This window comes from Aythya marila, assembly GCF_965140915.1.
Source record: "Aythya marila genome assembly, chromosome: 8".
In the NCBI taxonomy this organism is placed as follows: Eukaryota; Metazoa; Chordata; class Aves; order Anseriformes; family Anatidae; genus Aythya; species Aythya marila.
In genome coordinates, this window is record NC_139049.1 from 26574672 (window position 1) to 26595153 (window position 20482).

General features: G+C 40.4%; 1 protein-coding gene across 1 annotated transcript in view; it reads right to left on the reverse strand.

Annotated features, from left to right (window-relative positions):
- CC2D1B (coiled-coil and C2 domain containing 1B) overlaps window positions 1-20482 on the reverse strand; it is a 31022-nt gene that overhangs the window by 2296 nt on the left and 8244 nt on the right. The window contains exons 6-23 of the mRNA XM_082766091.1: window positions 20126-20263; window positions 17876-18149; window positions 17292-17416; window positions 17055-17130; window positions 15800-15910; window positions 15374-15504; window positions 14682-14754; window positions 12433-12545; window positions 11428-11620; window positions 8950-9122; window positions 8160-8285; window positions 7599-7657; window positions 7230-7346; window positions 6873-6946; window positions 6132-6190; window positions 5011-5062; window positions 4019-4118; window positions 549-639 (exon numbers count right to left, since the gene is read on the reverse strand). Of these exons, the coding sequence (XP_082622217.1) occupies window positions 549-639; window positions 4019-4118; window positions 5011-5062; window positions 6132-6190; window positions 6873-6946; window positions 7230-7346; window positions 7599-7657; window positions 8160-8285; window positions 8950-9122; window positions 11428-11620; window positions 12433-12545; window positions 14682-14754; window positions 15374-15504; window positions 15800-15910; window positions 17055-17130; window positions 17292-17416; window positions 17876-18149; window positions 20126-20263 (2085 nt within the window). The remainder of the gene's footprint in view (window positions 1-548; window positions 640-4018; window positions 4119-5010; window positions 5063-6131; window positions 6191-6872; window positions 6947-7229; window positions 7347-7598; window positions 7658-8159; window positions 8286-8949; window positions 9123-11427; window positions 11621-12432; window positions 12546-14681; window positions 14755-15373; window positions 15505-15799; window positions 15911-17054; window positions 17131-17291; window positions 17417-17875; window positions 18150-20125; window positions 20264-20482) is intronic.

Sequence of the window (20482 nt, forward strand, 5' to 3'; positions counted from 1 at the left end):
AAGGGCAGTTAGCACACACACAAACAGCAATGTCAAACTGTAGTGCCTCAGGCAACCACTGACTGTTCCTATGTAACCTAAAGATGACAGGGATCACCTGCAAATGACTGCAGGGCTGAGAGGCGTTGCAGCCACGTGCTTCCCCACATCCACAATGCAGAATTCAGCAGAGCAGGCCCTCCACACCACCGTGCAAAGCAGCTTTCCCAGGGGCTGTGTTAGCTCCACCTGCCCAGTACCACGTGTCCTGCCCCCAAGTACAGACAGACTCCTCGGGCAGCCCAGGGGACATGAAGCACAGCAGTGCCCAGAGCAAGTCTGTGCTGCAGACTCAGGGACTTCAAGGCTTTCTCTGTGATCTCCTACTGGGTCCTCTGGCAGCTCTCTACCCACTCTGGCAGTCTTTGTTCAACCCTTTGATCTGTTGGCTACTAACACAAGCATTTCTGAGGAGCACCTGAATTTCTGGTCCTAACAAAGAAAGCCATCGTTTTTCCTTCATGTTCAAACACTACTTACTAGAAGAACACCTCACCCAAAAAACTTACCTCGATGATCTCTCTAACTTCACATTCTGATTCCAGCTTGTCCAGTTTCAAATGTGCTGTCCCCACCTGCTTGTCACTTCTGAAGAAGGACCTGTTTCAAAGAAATCTTCCTTAGTGGAAAGGGCAAAGTTTTTCAGACCATTAGGAAAAAGGAAAGTAAGATGCCTTCACTATTTGTACAATCAAGGCATCCAAGATGTTGTCAAGTCATGCTAGTAGAACCATACAACCAGAGTGAAAGGGGCAAACCCTCAGTTAACTGGACTACAAGGGCAAGATACTGAAGCACTCGTTTTCTAGTTATTCTCTTACAACCAAATTGGAGAGGAGAACAGTCAGGACAGACAGTCATGCCCTAAACTACCACTCACAGTGGCAGTAGCTTTCGTCCCTGCACAAGGAGATGAGGAAGAATGGCTGAGCAGCCAGGACAAACAGCTGTCTTCTACAAGGGGCAGTACAACAGGCTGAAGAGTTTCCCAAGGAAGTTGCATTTCATGAAAATAAACATTTCACAGGCACGTGCTTGTTTTGGCAAACTACTTATTAGGAAAAAGTTACATGAATCATTCTGTTTAATCTTGATAAATTAAAACATTCAATTTCAACAAGTAAGAACATTTAATTTTGGCAATTATTTTGATTCACCTTCACATTGATTGTTCTAACACTACAGAACTGTAACTTCACAATTTCTCTTCTGCTGAAATTAAACACAGAATGTTTTTATCTGCGAGGAAAAGAACCAGCTTTGGACTTTTCTCTGCTACAGGCACTTCTGTTTAACAGTTTTACCAGCAAGATGTCCATCTTCGATGCACTTCATTCATCAGAGCCTCGAGGATGGACATCACTGATTATTTTTTTTTAATTTGTTGAAAGAACATGCATCACCTTCTTGGAAACCTCAACACAACCAGTACTTCCTCTCTTCGCTTTCAGACCGATTCCAGACATGGGTTCTACTGCAAGGCACTTTTTGTTTACAGGATCCTGAGAGGAAGTAAGAATTATGTTCCAAAGACATCTGAGAATGACCAGGGGAGGTCACACCAAAGCTGTTTTTTGGTTTGCCTGTGTCGCTTTACTAGCAGCAGAATGAGAAAGAGAGTGAACAGCTCTAGATCAGTTGCTCAGACTACTTATTTGTCAATTTGTCCATCTCAGCAGAAATTGCTGTTATCGGAGACAAACAATGCCGTAAGTACATCAAGGGCTGTATGTGATGCCTCCAAATATGACTCCTAGTAATTTTGTTGGCAGGAAGCCTTCCAAATAAGGCTGTATTCTCCATTAATAGTCCCGTAGACTTTCAAAATTGTTTAGAAAAGAGTAGAATTGGTTGGCTTACATGCTAGGATACTTTACTTCACACACACCTTAAAATGAAGGATTACATAACTGTACTGCAGCATGCTGGACACTTTGTTCGTAGACTTCAGAAGAGAAGTAGTGATTATTCTAGCTGATTTTTTAGCATTTTTCCATTTTCTAGTCCAAGAAGCAGTAACAACTGGTTCCTCACTGCTCAGTTCTAGGGAGTCTGCAGTGAAGAACGAACATGCTGTAGGCTATGGCTTCAGAAACAACTCTGGGGAAATCTCCTTTTATCTTCAGAAGATTTCAGAAGTTTAAGGAGAGACTTCTCCTTTGGAAAAATACATTGCTGGGTTTTCACTTAAAAGTTTTCTAAATTGAAGATTAATTTATATGACCAGAAAAAAAGTTCTCTTTGCTCACTGAGAGAAAAGAATTCATCAGAGATGGACAAAGAGCTATCGTGGGAGATGGACAAAGAGCTACCCTTAATCTCTAACATCCACGAGCATTTCTGTATTATTCTGGAGAAAGACCATGAGCTGACAGTCTTTTGAAAAGAGCCTGGATTGCGTGATCCTCTCCTTTCTCCACTGTTCCAGGGCTGTGGGTAAGCAGGCAAATCAACGGCAAGAAGCAAACGCAGACAGCAGGAATACTGCTGTGAAGGGGTGGCAGGTGGGCCTGTTTGGTATCTTGGGTGTCACATACCACAGCAGGAAGCATGCCCTGTAAGCTTCTGTAAGCTGTTGTGCATAAACACAGTTTATAGGGGGAGTGGCAGCCCCCTTCTGTCCTGAGAAGATGGGAAGGGGAGGTGGTCACAGTGCATCTCTTCTTTTCTTTCCCTGTTGCTATATGCCATGGGGAACTGCCACCTCCCACTCCCTTTTGTTGTGTATGTTTGTTCTATATTCCTAAACGTATATTAACTTGTTAGATTCCTGTTCTAAGAACAAAAAACCTCAGAGCCAGAAGAGAAATCTCACATAGATTTTTGTGCTTATCTTCAGAAAGGCTTCAAAGGCCAATCTGGAGCTGGCACACAGTTTCATGAATCACTGGAGAATATTTCCCAATGGGTGAACTCAAGCCCGAGCTCAGAACCTAAGAACGTGCACAGTTCCAGATGGTAAGAGCCTAAGATATGTCCCATGTGTGCAATGGTATGCAGAAAATAAGGGGAAAAAAAGTGTTTACATTTGTTTAAAACATAACAGATCTGTGCAAAACAGGCAGGATCTCCAACAGTGAAATCGTGAACAACAGAGCAGAGGAGCAGTCTGGACTGACAGAGGAAGAGTTAGCTACAGTTTCAATGGAGATACAAAAGAAGATCTGTAATAAAAACAGTGGGGCTTTTCCTCACAAATTAAGAGACTTTAAAACCATCTCAGAGAAACTATGGATCATTTCTGCATATCCCAACAGCAAAGAACAGCACAAAGAGCTGCCAAGACAGAAACAGGTTATCTAACATCTCATCTAAGTCATGGATCACAGCTAACAGTGGGATTAGTGAGTAGAGGTCATCCAGATTTTGAACAAATCAGTAATGAGCCTAGACATAGGATGATTCCCTTTGGTGTTACCAATTGCTAATATTTATCTCATCCTGTTGATCTCTGAGATGAGAGCAGTCTCTCTCTCTCTCTCTCAATATAGTCTAACAGTTTGCTAGCAGCAGTCAGCAGATACTTTAAGATCCTCTGAAAATAAAACTAGTTCTGCCATCTCTGTCATCTGCTTTACCGCTGTTAATATTTTGCTGTCACCTGAACTTCATTATTCTACGAAGTTATTCCATACAGCACTTACATCTTCTAGTTCAGATAACTAAAAACAAATTGGACAAGAATCAAACAACTTGATGCTGAATCATTACCTTCTTCTCATCAATTTCTCTTAATGCACTAATCCTCAACTGATCTTCTACTTATGAGCCAAGTTACTTAACTTTTGCTTTTTCCCCCCTAGGGGAAGATACAGAGATCAGGCGTATTTTGAAAGGAGTTCTCAGACACGAGAACGAGACAGCTTTTTATTGCCAAGTTAAAGATAAATCATATGCTTTTGCTTCATAAATTTCAGCTACAACACCCTTTCCAATCCTTACAAAAGAAGCAATGAGGAGGAGCAAACTGTGAACTTACCCTTTATGAAATACTTCAAATTTAATTCCTTTGGAGCGAATTGCTCGTCGGAAACCTCGGTGATTTCGGTTGATGTTCAGCTTGAACAACTGGTTGTATTCTACAGTCAAAATGCAGACAAATGAAAGAAAGCTGTGAAAATCAAATTAAGCTCAGTGTTCTATTATGTGTACATACCCATATCTCTGTTTATCTGTTTGGCTCATTTAAGAAATTAGGTTGGGGTGACTGGGAATGGGTGTTCTAACAACACAACTAATGCTGTTTTAGCATCAGTTTCATTACTGAGCATAGTAAGAACTATGCAACAGGTGCCCTTTTATCAGAAGGTCTTACAACATCGTGTTAGTTTTGAGATAAACTCAAAACTAGCGATTTGTATATTGATTTCAAAGTTTTGATACTAGATGGCACTTGCTGCAAGAACAGAAAAAATAATATAGTGATAAACCAAACTCAAAGTGCAAGATGATTGTGCATGGTAAGTCTAATACTGGTATTTTCTAAGTACAAAGGGATGTCTTTCAAAAGGTACAACGAAAGTATTTCAGTCTCAAGACACACCATTGTAACGAAAACAACCACCCTATTTCTACAGTGATGCTTTGACAGATTTGGAAACACCAACAAATCAGCAGAATCTGACTGAAAAGGATCTGATCCCTGGAGAGTTTGGAATTAATAATTTAACTTATGTAATAAGGAAAATGTCTGGACCATCCCCCAGCAGGGTTGACAGCAACAGCTGGAACATGAGTGGTAACTTGGTCATTTCACTAATTCATGACACAATAGCTACCACCAATTTTGGGATGAGGGTGAAGCAGTGCTGTCACTGCTGGACTTCACCTTCTAACATGCCCATTGATAACAAACATGAAAAAAGGTGGTGGGAGGCCCTCCTGCCTGATTCGTAGCGTAAGACTGCCTGGTCCTCTCCAGTAATTTCTAATGCATGTTGTTTTTTCCTTTGTCCCAGAAGAAGTACTAACCTGGACAATTGTTATTGTTAATTACAGGTGTTTTGCTCTTTTGAGGTTGCTCCTATTAAAAGAGACACAGGTTACATAAAAACATCAGATACTGTTTCAATATAAAGAGTAGTAACTAATTTATTACCAGCTCTTTTTTATACCTATACAAGAAATTTGAGGTTCAGAAGGGCATTATCTAAATGATAAAAAGGATTCATGGTACACTGAAGACTAAAATATTTGCATTTCATTGTGGTTGCAAAAATACTACTAGATAAAGAAGACGACAAAACATTAAATACAAGTGCCCCAGATAAGCTGCATGGTCACATTCAATTCAATCCAATCATCATGAAGCTCCTGACTGCTGCTAAGTCACACGACAAACTATGCACATTCTGCGACACAGTAATTCTGTTGCTTCTGCATTAGTTGGAAAAATAAGGAATTCATCACAAATCATCCAGGGAATTGTCCTACTATTATTTTGCCTGACAATCAATCTGTCACCAAAATAAATTAACTTTTAACCTAAAGCAGAGTACAAACTAAATCTCTGGAGACTGCACAAGGACAATGTGACCTAATTATTGCAGCTACTTTGTAAAACTGACTTGAGCTATGAAGGGAAAGGTCATGTATTTGCTTCTTAGCTAAGCAGTAGAAATCTGGCTTTTTTTTTCTTTTTTCTTTTTTTTTTTTTTAATAACAAAACAGATTAAAATCAATTTTGTTGATTATTACTCATTCCCCAGAAAATTGCTCCCACAGACCAATGCTGTTTTCAGCCATCCTAATGGGGCGTGCTCATCCATTGAAGTCCTGTGTAACTCAAACACAAACATGATCTGGCCACGACCAATTTCCCACAGGTAACTGAATCTATCTTAGTGGAATTGCTGCTAAATTTATTAGTAGGTAAGAAACTAGACTTTGGACTGTCACAGAGCTAAGTATTAAAGAAAAAAAGTTAAGAAAAAAAAAAAAGGTTGTTTTTTTAAAATATGTTGAAGCAGTATGTCTAGAAGTGTTTTCTCCCTTTCCAGAAGAAAGCCTGCACTCCCTCCTAGAAGCCCTCACAAGCTAATACAACGGCAAGGGTCACAGACTGAGGAACAGAAGTCAGGACACACACTCACCGTGCTTGGGTAATGAAATTCAAACTTCACGAATGCATCTAAATCTTTTGGTGCCACACCTGAACGAGAGAAGAATAAGTCAGTCTGAACAGCTAATACAAATATTTTCACTGCATCTGTAATTTTGAGCAGGATTTTCAGAAGTGCCTAACTGATTTTCTACCCAACTTGTGGCCTGTTACTTAACAGCAACTGAAATAAAAACCATCCATCAAACTGAAATCCATAGAAAGCTGGCATCCAAAAGAAAACACTCACTTTCTTAATGCTTTTGTTAGTCCTTAGACAATTTAATCTAGCACGAATTGTTTACAAGCCCCTCAAAAGAAGGAACTAGCAGCAGTGATGTTGACAAGAGCAACTCCTGTTTGCTGAGGGGTCAGAACATAGAAGGATGGTGCAGCATTACAGAAGGTAGTCAGAACAAAATACAATATGCACGTGAAATTTAAACTATGACCCAGCTGTAAGTGAACCTTTGACAGATTTAAAGTTCTTCCCTCTGTGCAGTAGGAACAGATTCTCTTTATTCTTCTGTTGGTTTAGTTTGTGTTTTTAACACTGCTTAAGGGTGGTGCTTGTTTTGTGTTGTTTGAGCCTGAAACCTAGCTATTTTGTTTCAATGAGTACTGGCTACAAAGGTCTGATCCTTGAGTGGTCTTCAAGGTAGAAGATCATGTTCCTCACTACTTTCCCCTACATACTCAGAGAAAAAGACCACACTACTTTGTGCTTTCATACCTGGTGGAGCTGGGAGGTTTATCCCCCTGACAATAAGAAGGTGCATTTCTGTGCTGTTGAGCTCAGAAAATATCCTGTGAAAAAATAAAGACAAAGAAGTGTATTCACCCCAGCATCCCAACACCACCTGATCCGCTGCCAGACCAGGATGCCATTGGTATTCGTCAGGACTTTTTCAATAGCATATTCCTATGCAGATGATCTTCATAAGTTACAGAAGAGCAAGGAAAGAGCATGAACAAAGATAAAAAAACACGTCTAAGGAATAGTGGAAAATGCCAAGAACAGAGCCCAAAGACACCAAGATTGAGTGAGATAGGCAGAGGAAGGAAAAGTGGCTAAAGCAGCAGAGCGTACCTTATCATTTTAAAGGTTCTCTCCTCAAAGTGATGGCTTGGAGGATCCATTCCTTGTGCTTGTGCAAGCTGTAGGATGTCTAAGTCCTTTTTACAACCTTGTGCCAGTTTCTCAAACCTAAGTAAAAGCAATAGAAAAGTTACACACACAATGCAACATCAAACAGAGCATTCTGCCTGATACAGGGCACAGGGTAAGCCTCACAGGGGAGCTCTGAGAGCATCTTGGAGCTGTAGGCCTCACAGCTACCAAGCCTTTCACAAGGAGAACTGTAGCAACCTGTACCCCTGTCATCTTTAGGGGCATCAGGGGACCCAAGTATGAAATGCTCACATTTTGGGAAGCCTAACAGCAGGCAGCAGGTCTTACCGAGTTGTTTCAGCTACATTTCCCAGGTGCATGAACTGCTTGGAATACTGCAAACATCTCTGTCGAGAGAAACACACAAATACAGATGCAATTAATAATGATCTTTACTCACAAATTCATCATTGGCAGCAAGTTTTGAAGCTGATGACCACCTAATTTAAGAAAAGCCAAAATCCAGAGTCTTCCCAAATCACCCAAAACCATCCATCCCCCAGTACTTTAAGTCTAAAGCCAAGCACAGAATTTATTTGAGCTGCGCTATCCTACTACTTTTTAAATCACTTAATTTCTAGAGATGAGTTTCACCCAAGGGCTAGTCTTACTCATTCAGGTACTATTCTCAAACCTGATCACCCACATCTAACAGTGATAATTTGACAGTCCCAAACCTCCAAGCATACCCTCTAACTTCAACTAGTGGAGAATACAACTCTAAAAATTGTTTGCTCTAGGACACATAATCAGAAATATCTTAAAAGAATATTAATAAAACCCATGGAAATTTTGTTTGTTTGTTTGTTTGTTTTAAAAAGGCATTTCTAAAATGGATAAACTGGTTACCTCATGTTGGTCCTTCAGCAATTTTATGAGCTGTGCGTATACTTCCTCTGCTTTCTGGGACACTTTGAGATCTTCATGGTGTATGAAGATAAAATCACCCTCATCATCTGTGGGGGGTGATGGCAGCTGCAACACAAGAACACCACATTTCAGAGCCCTTGTAAGGGGCTTGTAAGAAATAATGAAGTAGCGGAAAAGCAGTCAGAATGTATGGAAAAGTCAGTGAAGGGAGACAAGCCGTTTTTATTCTCAAGGTAATTCCAAACCAACCACTACTTATACCACTGTCTGACAATTACTTAAGTCGTAAGACTCTGCAAAATGTCTCACAGGCCTAGCTCCCTGATTATTCAGGTCATGAGAGCTATTACAGTGCAGTGTGGTTTCCACACCTACCCATAAACCAATAAGAACTAGGGCATCACTGGATCACATACATCCGATCCTCATCCCAAAATGGAGTTAGTTCATAACCAGGAGGTGTACTCACACCCTAAACCCAGGAAATACTTCCAAGCTGCATGGTTTAGGTGTGCCACTGTACATCAGGGAGCAAATGGTTCGTGGAAACTGGATTTTCTCAGAACCTGGCATATGTGAGGAGTAGAAAAGCAAACAAGACCAAGATATACGGGAATTTCAGGGCTTAGTATCCACATTTGCTATTTAAGCAGTTTTAACTGATTTTAAGTTTGTGTCAAGAAACATTATTAAATCATTCAGTGTTTGAAGTATGCACTTAGATGTCCAAGAAAATGATACAAAGCAGAATACTAGCAGTCCTACTAACCTTGGAAATATCAACAGGTTTGCCACGTTTTGCTTCCTCAATCTTTGGGTCAAAGCTCTTAGCTGTTCTGAGATACATTTTAGCCTGTTCAAGGTTATTTTCCTTCTTTGCTTTGACGGCTGCCTTCATGTACTGCTTCTTTCTGTTCTCCAGAAATTGCAGCTGTTGCCTAGCTGGAAAAAAAAATTGTATAACTCACTCATCTGACACTGTCATGGCCCTGAAACAGGTTTATCATGTTCATTTTTTAGCCAGAGAAAGGTCAGTAAAAGTACAGACATAAGCTAAGGACATTTCCTTACTGCACTTCATTGAAATTGACACTGGCCAATAAACAACACACTTCCTTATATCATGGCATCCTACATTAAAAAAATAAATTAATCTCATGGCACTTCACAAAGATACTTATATATAAGTGCCAAAACAGAACTTACAGCCCCGTATTTGTAGGCAGAAGACACAGACTACAGTACTGCTGACTGGTAAATAGCAAAAGCTCAATTCAGACTTTCAGCTTGACATTTAAATTTGTAAAGGACAGTGAATAGCACATGAACCCTGCATGAGCACATGAACTCTGAAAACAGGGTTCTTCAAACTCATTTCTATCCTCTCAATTGATCTGTCATAGAAAACAGATAAGCCAATGTGTGCAGGCCATTCAGACATATCCACCTCTGCTTATTTATAACTCCTTGTTATCTTTTTGTTTCTTATTCATTCTTGGGTCTTTTCTTTCCTTCTCAAAGCAATAAGAACAATCCCACAAGTCAGAAAACATTGCTTTACCATGTAACAGGTCAGTGCATTCTGCCTCTTTGTGTACCTCACTTTGGAAAGAGCTGATTACAGCCACTTCCAAAGATACTTGTGTTGTATTCACCAGTGCACTCTACTACGCAAGCTTAGTGATAACACGAGCTAAACAGCACTTGCAAGAGGTGCCTGTCTCAGCAAATAAATGCACCAATGACACTCATACTGCTTACTGCTGTCAGATGACTATCCTATCCTGTCCTGTCCTTGCAAAAGAGCCTGCTGCCCTGCTGTTGTGAGCAACTTGCCCAATCAGCCACAACCAATTAGACGAGGTAGCTAGCCCAGTTTTCACTGAGACAAAACAGCCAGAACACAGTGTGCTCTGTGAGGCCGAGATGCAGAACACAGGTGTTTTCAAAGAAAATCTGTGAAGAATGGACTGAACAAAGCCATTAATCCTACTGATCTTGGCTCCTTGACATTCCTGGCATAGGTCTAAGTGTAAATGTTTTACTCCACTCCCACACCTCGTAATGCCTCAGACACATTGACAAAAAAAAAAAAAAGAAAAAAGGGAAAAAAATTCACAGTTTATGGTCAGATGTATGCTGTACTTCTTACTTTTGGGGGAGGGAAGAAGGTTATGTTTGGATCACAGAACGGAGTTTGACTAGTGAAAGATAGCTTTATGATAGCAAAGTACTGGCACGTTGTTGTGAAGATGAAGTCAGTAGGAATCTAAGTTTTTGTTACACCTATTGGTCTTATTTTAAGGTACTTGAAATGCCCAGGAGAGATTATTGAGTAATTAATTACCAGGTAACACCACAGACAGGTGTTAGCACTTCCTTCACCAAGTCCAGGTCAATTAATTTAAGAGAAATGCCATCTGATGTTGCACAAACCTAATTTCATGAGGATTCATATATTTTCAAAGCCAAAATAGACAACTTCTACGTTTTAGTGTTCTTCATAAAATGAGTCATGGAATTTTCTAGAGAGAAGATGTCAGGTGGCACTGTGAAATGCCTTTTCGCTCTGCACAAGAACTTGCATCAGCCAACCAGGCAGTTCTGCTTTGTCCTGAGGGAACTGCCCAGGGCAGGACGGAAGGACAGGATTACAATCATGGCATGACAACAGAACCAGTGAGAGCCCGGATGCTGCTGCTGCATGCCCAAACTACCCAGTGAGGCAGTGGCCATCCCTTACTATCTATACAATTAATCTTGTACAGAAAACTGCTTAGTGACCTTAGTGATAGAAGGGCTAGAGATCGATGAATTACTGCCTATACAGCAGTTTGATATCGTTGGATGAAACACTGGACAGCAGCTACTGTTTCATGTATGAAGCTGCATTAGATCAATGAATAATTCACACTAGCAAGCCGTTCACTCTAATGAGAGCGCAGTTCAACTATGAACAGAGTTGAATATTATGAATCAATACGCTTGTTACATCAAAATCAATTAAAAACCCAATCAACCTTATAATTACACGTGCTGCCTCTGTGAAATAAAACCGCATGGATGGTTTGGGTCTGCCATTCAGCAAGCAAATATATTGAGGCTCCTGTCAGAGGAAATCTATATCACACACTCACAAGCTCTCAGCCAAAATATAATGAAAAGAAGTCTTTACCAAAGAATTAAACAAAACTCATGCAAAGGACTTGCACAGGCATCACTGGGAATGATGAGCCCTTCACCTTACCAGCTGGAGGGAGATGATCCACTGACTCTGCCTTGTCCAGGGTGGAGGGCGATGTAGCTTGTTTCACATGCTCAGGAGAGCTTTCCTCCTCAGCTACAGCAGATGGCACTGTAATTGGCTTAACAACTTGAGTCGGCTTTCCAGGCAGCTGAGCAGGCTTTTTGGCAACTGGGGCCTGTGTCAGAGGTTCATTCTAGCATAACAGAAGTAATTTCATATTAAATCCATAGAATCTAATCAGGAAGACAGTATCTCAAGCATGGTTATCAGTGTATCAGACTTTTGGTATCACTTTTGAGGGTAGCGTAACATTCCAGACTGCTAATTTCAACTTCGGGGGTTTCTAAGCAGGGCTATGCCAGTAGGTAGCTGATCTATGCCAGCACTTAACCTCTGCTACAGAAGGGACAAAAGCAATGTTTGACAAGGTAGTGATTTCAAAAAGAACAGATGCATGCAGAAAAAACATCATCCAGGAATTGTCTCCATTAAAAACTACTCTGGTTGAAAGCACAGTTCAGCTACCAAATCCAGCTAGAGAAAGAAATCAAACCAAAGACTAAAAGCTAATGCTGTGTAAAAAGAAGCAGTAAGTGTTGAACATCCTGGGGAAGCACAAACATAGGAGTTACTGGGATGCAGGATTTAAAGCACATATTTAAGTACTTTAGAGCAACATAAAGAGATGGCCAGGATCTGAGGTATTTATTTTAAAGTAAGACCCACACATAAGATAGATATGAAAAAGAAACAAACCAAACTCCGGATCCCTGGATTCTGTCTGTAAGTACTGATTGTAATAACCATCTCATCTCTCTCTTCTACACTGTAATGCAGATAAAGTACTCCTCTCTCAGAATCTGAGATCCTGTACTCTTCAGAATTCTGGGAAATATATTTCATCTCAGACTGTCTGGATTTGCCTGACTGGAAATCCAATGGACTCGTCTCCATAACCAGAAGAGACAACATTTAAACTATTAAATGTGCTAAAGAAAGACTAACCTCCTCTTCTTCATCATTTTCTTCCATGCTTGCCAGCTGACCGGCATTTTCCAGAACAGCAGCTATTGTGCTGCCGCCATCAGATGCTGCGACACCAGGAAGAGGGGGAAATCCTGAGGAGGAAAAGAATATAGAAGTAAAGGGTTACGTAAGACACTGTATGTCTTCCATGTTTGTTTGTTTTTTCCCCTTTTTCTGTAAGGCTATTTCTATCCAGGTAACACTGTCACATGTATTGCAGAAGGCAGTATAACTAGACTGAGGCCAAGGCCACAAACCCTTGCTAAACAGTCTGACTGGTGGGCTTATGATCAGACCTCACCCTGATATCCAGGCTTAAAGGGATGATGCTAAAATGATGACAACAGAGCATGGTTTTCTAAGTTCAGCAACTGACATGCAGCCAAGGAACCTTACAACCCCAAGAATTTGGTAAGAGGTACCTCCAGACCCAGCAAAGAATTTACTCCCTCCTTTACACAGAAGGACAGCAGATTGTACAAGAAGTTGCTGTCTCTTTCTCTCTCTCACTACAGTGTCACCTTAGATGGCACATGACCCATGAGAAAAATCAGTGCTGTCCCATACAGTAAGAAATAACGCATCACTGAAGCCCAAAAAATGAACTGTAACACTAGTCCTTGAAGTACATGCTGAAAATCTACTGCAATGGAGAGGTTGCAAAGTAAGGCATCCTTTTACAGATGGGAGAAAGGCTGGATGATGGAAGATAAACTCTGATTTCCATGCTACCAGTTCAGCGTCAGCTTTAAACAACGAGATACAGAGACACTACTGGCTTTCTAAATTAAAAAGATTTATCTTGTTAATATGTAGCAAGGATTCCTGTTGCCTGTCTCATTAGAAATGACAAGAAATAACGACTAAACTGCTTCTGAGCCTGGAGATGGCTGCTAAGGGGACAGAACAAGCTTCAGGTACACAGGCACGCAGAATCTTATACTGATGCCCCCATGTGACACTTGATCCATTAGTAGGTAGCATTTCTGGCTCCACGAAGGTCAAAGCTGCTACTTATCATCATCCAGATGCAATGAAATGCAGTCAGTCCATTATAATCTCATTGTGGTTTCAGTGACTGCCTTACTGTCATCTTCAATGTAAATCATATGGCCTTTAAATGCCGGCTGGAAAACATACAGCTGAGTAAGGAAATTACGGAGTTATGCATATTTCCAGAATGCTAAACATGGAGTACCGCACTCTTACAGGACCTGCTATTCACTACAAAAGAGATCACGTTCTAGAGCAAGGGTTGCTGAACTGCTTTCCAGGGACAGCTTCAAAGCAGGACTGTTCAAACCGGTACATGACCTGACAGAGCTAGCACTGTCCACTTTAGTACTACTTTACTCCTACTACAGTGTTTCCTCTTGTTACATTTGACAGTGACAAAAAAAGCCACAAGCTCGAGGATTTTTTTTTAACTTAGAAAATCTAGGCACCACTTTGCAGTGCTTTGTGCATCTTATCACAACTCATTAGGCACAATGCAAAAGGAATGATGCTTCAAAGGGGAGGAAATAGTATCACGCAAGCCAGAGGTGAAATATTCCTGGATGACCTTGCCCAAATCTTTACAGACACAGCAGTATACATTGTGAAGAAGATAAACAGGAGGCAGAGTGTCTCATGGAGCAGGTTTGGTTTCTGCTTCTCTCACTGTCTCAGTGTGACCACAGGCATGATTTGTTTAATCTCTGGATACTACTTTTACTAGCCTTGAGAACTGCAATATTGATCTGACTTGTCAGGTGTTGAAAGGAGCTATTTAATTAAATATAGTTCTGAGGCTGCTGCTGGGAAGAAACAGAATTGAAAACATCAGGTAATTTTTTTCCAGTTTCAAAAATCTCCATCCAGTTAACTAAAGAGACAACACATCCGAAGTTTACCTTTTTCCTTTAGAAGGGCTGGGACAGAGGACAGGTGCCTTTTTCAACACCTGCCCATGATTAAGTTGTTTAATTCTCTGAACAGGATTGCTTTCAGTTCTGACACTCTCAAACAAGCATCCAGGAACATTCACCAGAGTGAAAGTTTAGGAGCATTTTGGTGGCATTGAAGAATACGTTTTAAAACTGTTTATCAAACAGTAAGGCCAGCCCACTCACTGAGAAAAATGAGGAGCTGTTCCACAGGACGAGGAGGCTGTATTCTGCACACCTCCTCCAGAGTCCAGCAGACATACAGAAGTTGGGATCAGGACATTCTATGTTCACACTTACCAGGAGGAACAGGTAGCTCGGAAAAATTCACTTTTCTCCCCGCTTTATGGGCTCTTATAGCATCTTGGTATTGCTGTAATAAAAGCCACTCAGTAAGACATAAAGTGGAGTTTAATTTTAACTGTGTCAATCATCATATTTAACCAGCATAAATATTGCAGAATGCTCAGTATTTTGGTATCAAGTCGTATGTGCATACCACTGCCCTCTAATTCTGAAGCCAATGCTTCTTCAGTGATTATTTACACGTGTTTCTGACATAGTGAAAATGGTAAAGTAAAAATACTGCTTTGAAACCTAAACTTTCCTAACATTTTAGATCTTTAAGTTACTTCATCAACACATTATGGAGCAGAATTTTTGGATAGGAACTCAGCTCTGAAATTTCTGCAGCTCAGAAATGGACAACAGGTTTTTAAAATTCTTCTGGCATAAGTGTCCAAAGAGCTTTTCCTCATTATTTACCATTTACAGTATGTGCCTCGCCTCTGAATTGGTTTTATATCAGCAGAGCCGAACACCTGTATTTTGTTTCTCCTTCCTCTGTAAGTTTCAGTTTCCCCAGTGGAATTCTTGCCAAACAAAAGGACAACACAAAAATTATTTTATCCCAGAAAAAGTCTTCAGCAAGATAATTAATTCAAATGGCTTTGCTGGATGCAAGCAGCTTTCTACAATGTCATTTTATATACCTTGGCTATCCTCTCGTGCATTCTGGCTTTCCGATCATCCCCACTTGCTTTAGCTTGTGCTGCTGCTGACTTGTACTTCTCAAGCCTTTGCTGCAATGCTTCCAGCACTGTTTTTGGTTGCTGCAGAGAAGCTTGAAATAAGACAGACAATGAAAAGCTACATGATTCAGACTTCAAAACACAAGCTGCCTTTTTCAGACCTTTCCTTACCTTCTGCAGAGACAAAAACTTAATTGCAAAGTCTTACTAATTTTTGTTTGCATTACTGGTCCAGAACAAAAAGTACAGATGTGATCATCAGCAAACAATATTCAGGAACATAGCCAGGTACTCTCAATCCTGCTGTAGTTGACTGGCAAGAGCAGACCTGAAAATGCCTTCCCCCCCTGCTGTTTTGATGTCTTCCTACAAAAAATCAAGTCCTACCTGAAGCTTCTTGGTTCCGAGGTTCAGGTGATGTAAGACCTTGGGAACTTCCCACTGGAGCTGGTACCTTTTGCTTGGATGTACTTTGTACATTTCCTAAGCTTTCAAGATCTGCAAAGCAAGGAAAGCAATAAGATTCACAGCATGTTCTATAAACAGCAAGACAACCCATGTTAGTAAGAAAACCATCAATTTGATCACATCCTCTTCCAGAAAGCTTTTTGGATTCAAAACAATATTTGGGTGGCAAGATGAGTCTAAAGTTTCAGAGCAAATGCTTTACAGTAGAAAAATCTCAAATACTAATTTAATTTTGCTTGGTGCTGCTTATAAAGAAAAAAAGTAAAACAAGTTCAGGTATTCTAAGAATTCTTTCCCAAAACATAACTTGCTATCTTGGCAGATGGAAAGTGTGAAACAGATTGCTAAATTGACGAAAATATCCTAGTAACAAACAATGTGCCAAAAAGGGAAGCAAGTAATACTGTCTATTCAGAAAAACAAGTTTCCAGCACTGTGCAATAGCAGTTATTTTATCCACTACAAAGATCTTCCACTTTTTAATGTCAGAATATGCCATGGGTGAAGTTTCTCTCTAATGCCACTTGGTGATCAGTTTAGAACTTGAGAAGTCGTAAAACTCCTAATAAATATTAATATATTTAATTAATAAAATAAATAATAAATAAATAAAAATATTGAAATAAAAAAATTACCACTCACAGTAAACTGCCTAAAACACTGACTTGCAACCGTTGTTGCTAATAATATTAGCTCCATTTTAATAAGTCTCTTACAAGGATATCTTCAATATTGTTACCTTCCCTTAATATTTATACTAATGCACTGAAATCATCTGTATCCGGAATGAGTGTATCTGTTAGTTTTTTTAACCTAGAACCTTATGAACCTCAGCTGAAACACATAAAGTCATTAAATACTACAGCAAACTTTGAGCATTTGTCATAACCCCATTTCCCTGCCTCTTCAAAGATTGGCTGCTTTTATCTAAAATTACAAAAATGGGAAAATTAGACATTGTTACTTACTTGAACTCTGTGATTCAAAGAGAGTAACTTTAATACAAAAAATGATACATCACTTTGCTTGGATGGTCTTGATTAGAATTTGAATGTTCAGCAAGTCTCAGACCTAAGTAATCTTCAATTCTCATAGTTTTGCTATCAATTATGAATCATTTTACATTACAGCACAGAGAGACTTCTAAAAAAACATTCTGTAAAATGAGCCTTACCCTGAGGAGATGGAGGCATATTCTGGAGGTCTACTGGCTGCCCACTGTCCAAAGCTTCTAAGACCACATCAAATTTCTAATGCAGAAAAACAAAACAGAAGGGGTATTCTAGTATGTCCACGACTTGCTAGCTGTCGCAATGAACATTTGACATTCAATGAATACATAAGTATGGTGTGTGAGTACAGCACAGTTACATTTAGAACAGGATTCACACAGGATTTCACATGTGCGTACCTTGCCTGTCTTCATGTATTCCTTTGCCTTCTCCAGGTTCCCTTGCTGTTTGGCTTTCAGAGCTGCTATTTTATACTCCTTCTGCCTCATCAGTAATATTGCCCGTGTCTTGCTGTTCTGGAGATCTGTGAGAAGGAAATAGTACTGAGACTTACACAGAATACGCAAGATGTGTTTCTCTTGCTATGTTCATCTATTCACTCCTGCATTGCTTTCAATTATATGTCATGAAAAAAAAAATCACATGAAAAGAAGAAGAAAAAAAAAAAGAAAAAAGAAAAAAAAAATCATCTCTTAGGGGTTCAAAAACTCTTTAAAGCTTGGAATCCTACATGTCACAATACTGAATGAGAAACTGAGGCACAGTAAATGTTAAGTGAAACATACTGGTACACTGTATACCAGAGTTTTATAACAGTATGTGATAGCACTACCAGAAATTCAGCATCCCATGGACAGCCGTACCTGAAATATTCAGCAGGGAAGTGCCAACATAAGCAGTGCCTTGCAACGCAATTTAAAACAGAGAAAGATGTAGCATGAACATTCATGTTGCAGCTGCCTATCCTCTCAGATCATGGTACCTGTTTCCGTGGTAGGACTAGAAACAGCACGACCCTGTAGAGACTCCAATTCCAGATGCTGCTCTGCCTCACGAGAAGTCTTCTGCTCATCATCTGCAGCAGACTCAGCTCTACTCTCTGGTGGGACACTGACTGAATCTCCTGAAATCTCCTGCTCTGCTCCTGTGGCTTGAGATATGTGAGAAGAGCTCTTTCCTGTTGCAACAGGAGGTGGAATTTCTTCCTCATTGATTTTTTTGCCTCTCTTCACTGCAGCCAGCATGGTTTCCAGTGTCTGGCAGAGATGAAACAGCAAAGTTAATTGGCATTTTCATCAAACCTATTGCTAGCATAAAATCATCAAACGACATTAATTCCCCCATTCATGGTAGGATCTATTAAACCCATCACTAGAAACTGTTGCCCTTTAGCATTCCCTATTTTTCTGTAAGGGCAACTTTAGCACTTGTGAAAGGAGCCCAATTATCAGAGCAAACAATGCAAAGGACTTGCTACACAAACTAGGTAACTGGAAGTACCTCAGCACCTAGAATTATCAGATGGCTGATGTGCATACAGTTAGATTTGTCACAGTCACCAAGGAAGCCATTTATACCAACTGCATATGCATTTGGTCTGTAAAACAAAATAAAATAAACTACACTGAAATGTCACTGCAAACATGGCTTTAGGGAAAGGAGGAGTTTGCATACTTCTTTCATGGGGATGAGAAAAGCCATTAAATCTGAGCAAAGGACATGGGACTTCAGCTGGTGACCTATGACAAGAATCTCTCACCATCTTTAACTTGGGTTAACTGGTGCTCCTCTTCTTTAAAATCCTTCCTCCACAATGAGTATTACCTGCACAGTGTTCACAGTGTTTTTAAAATTATTTTTAAAACTAACATTCAGACAAAAGAGCACCATGTTCTTTATGCCAAAGCAGAAGTTTTTACTTCCTTCACTTTCCACTGAAACTGAAATGAAAACATGGAAAGCCACCAGCAAAATCTCATCGGTGCCAGAATCACTATTTTCAGTTAGCCATGGCTTTGTTTAACCTATTAAGCAACAGTGATAAATACACTTTGGACTGATTGCATGTGAGACTGGGGTTCAGACCAGTCCAGCAACCCACACGCAGCTCTCTGTTTACCACGTGTGGGATGACAAATTGACTGGAAATGGAATTAAGACGCTCTGAGATTGAAGTTCACAGTTCCAAGAACCAAGTACATGAAATAACTGTACATCATTTTCTAGTGTGTCATCTAGCTCATTAAAGAACTGAAAGCTGTGAAGTAAGATCTAGCCTACTAACCTTAGCTACACCACTACAGTATGTGGAAACTCCCCACCTTGGAAAAAAAAAAAAAAAAAGCAAAGAAGCGGCAAACAGAGCATTAGGTTTCTGTATTTGGTGAAGGAAGTTGGTTTGGCTACTCCTGTGAAAGGTCAGGTGGTTTTGTGCACATTCCTTTCAGAGCTGGTAGGCAAGCAGACACACTCAGTTGTTCCCTTTGCATACTAAGCCCCTTGGTAGCTAGTCAAACATTACACTCTTCCTGCAGTGGACGGTGCTGGGTTATAAAGTTTTGCTTAACCAGACAGAGGCTGCTGCTGTCTGAGGTGACGCAGGAGATCAAACGAAAACAAACAGGGAAATAGAGGCACCCTGCACAGCAGTAAACACCGGGCACTACAAACTAACTACAAGCACGCCACCTGGCTGAGAAGATGCAAAGCTGAAGAAACTGCTCCTCACCACAGTTTGTAATCGTCCTTGTGAAAAAGCCTGTTGGATTCAATTCCAAGCACAGCCGACACACCCAGGGAAAGGTATCCTGTCTTTATCTCACACAGCTGAGCAGGTTAGTACCTGAAGCATCAGTGATGAACTGGCAAGTGTTTGTGCTAGGAAAGCCCTGAAACTTCGCTTTGAGGTAACACTGAACAGTCATCACAGGGGAAATTCTGATCTAGATGGGCAGGTTTAACATCAGCATTTACCATATCCCCTGCCTCCAGCTACCACTTGCCACATTCAACAGAGCTGATGCATAGAAGACATCTGAAGTTACACTTTATCTGTGTACTTACACACTAGACCAGTAGTAAGTAGCAGGAAATATTTTTAAAGTAGCTTAAGGCAGCAAATTGGAATTTCTTTCCCATCTGAGCAATTTCACACATCTGGAAAGACTGAGCTACACCTCAGAGAACGGATTTTGCCTCCCTCTCGTTCACATAACTTATGAATCCAACTTACCTTAAGGCCTCTTTCGTATCGGCGTAGTTTGACACTCTCACCCGACTCCTTTGCGTTTGAAATTGCCGTCCTATAGTTAGCAATTCTCTTCTCTATTGTCTGTTGCATCTCACTGGTAACAGCAGGAAGTGAGGTGGTCTCAGAAAAAAATAATAAAACAAATGAAGAAAACTTATTTAATCAAACGATATGAGTTTTTGCAAAGCACTGAAAAACAAACATTCCTCTTCTACACGCTCTCGCGTTAATGAAGGACGAAACAGCCTCTCTGAAACAGAGGAGTACTTGTACTACGCTAACGGTCCCTGGATCCACCTCTGGGCTTTCTCTCAAAGGCGTAATAGAGAAGAGTGGGTG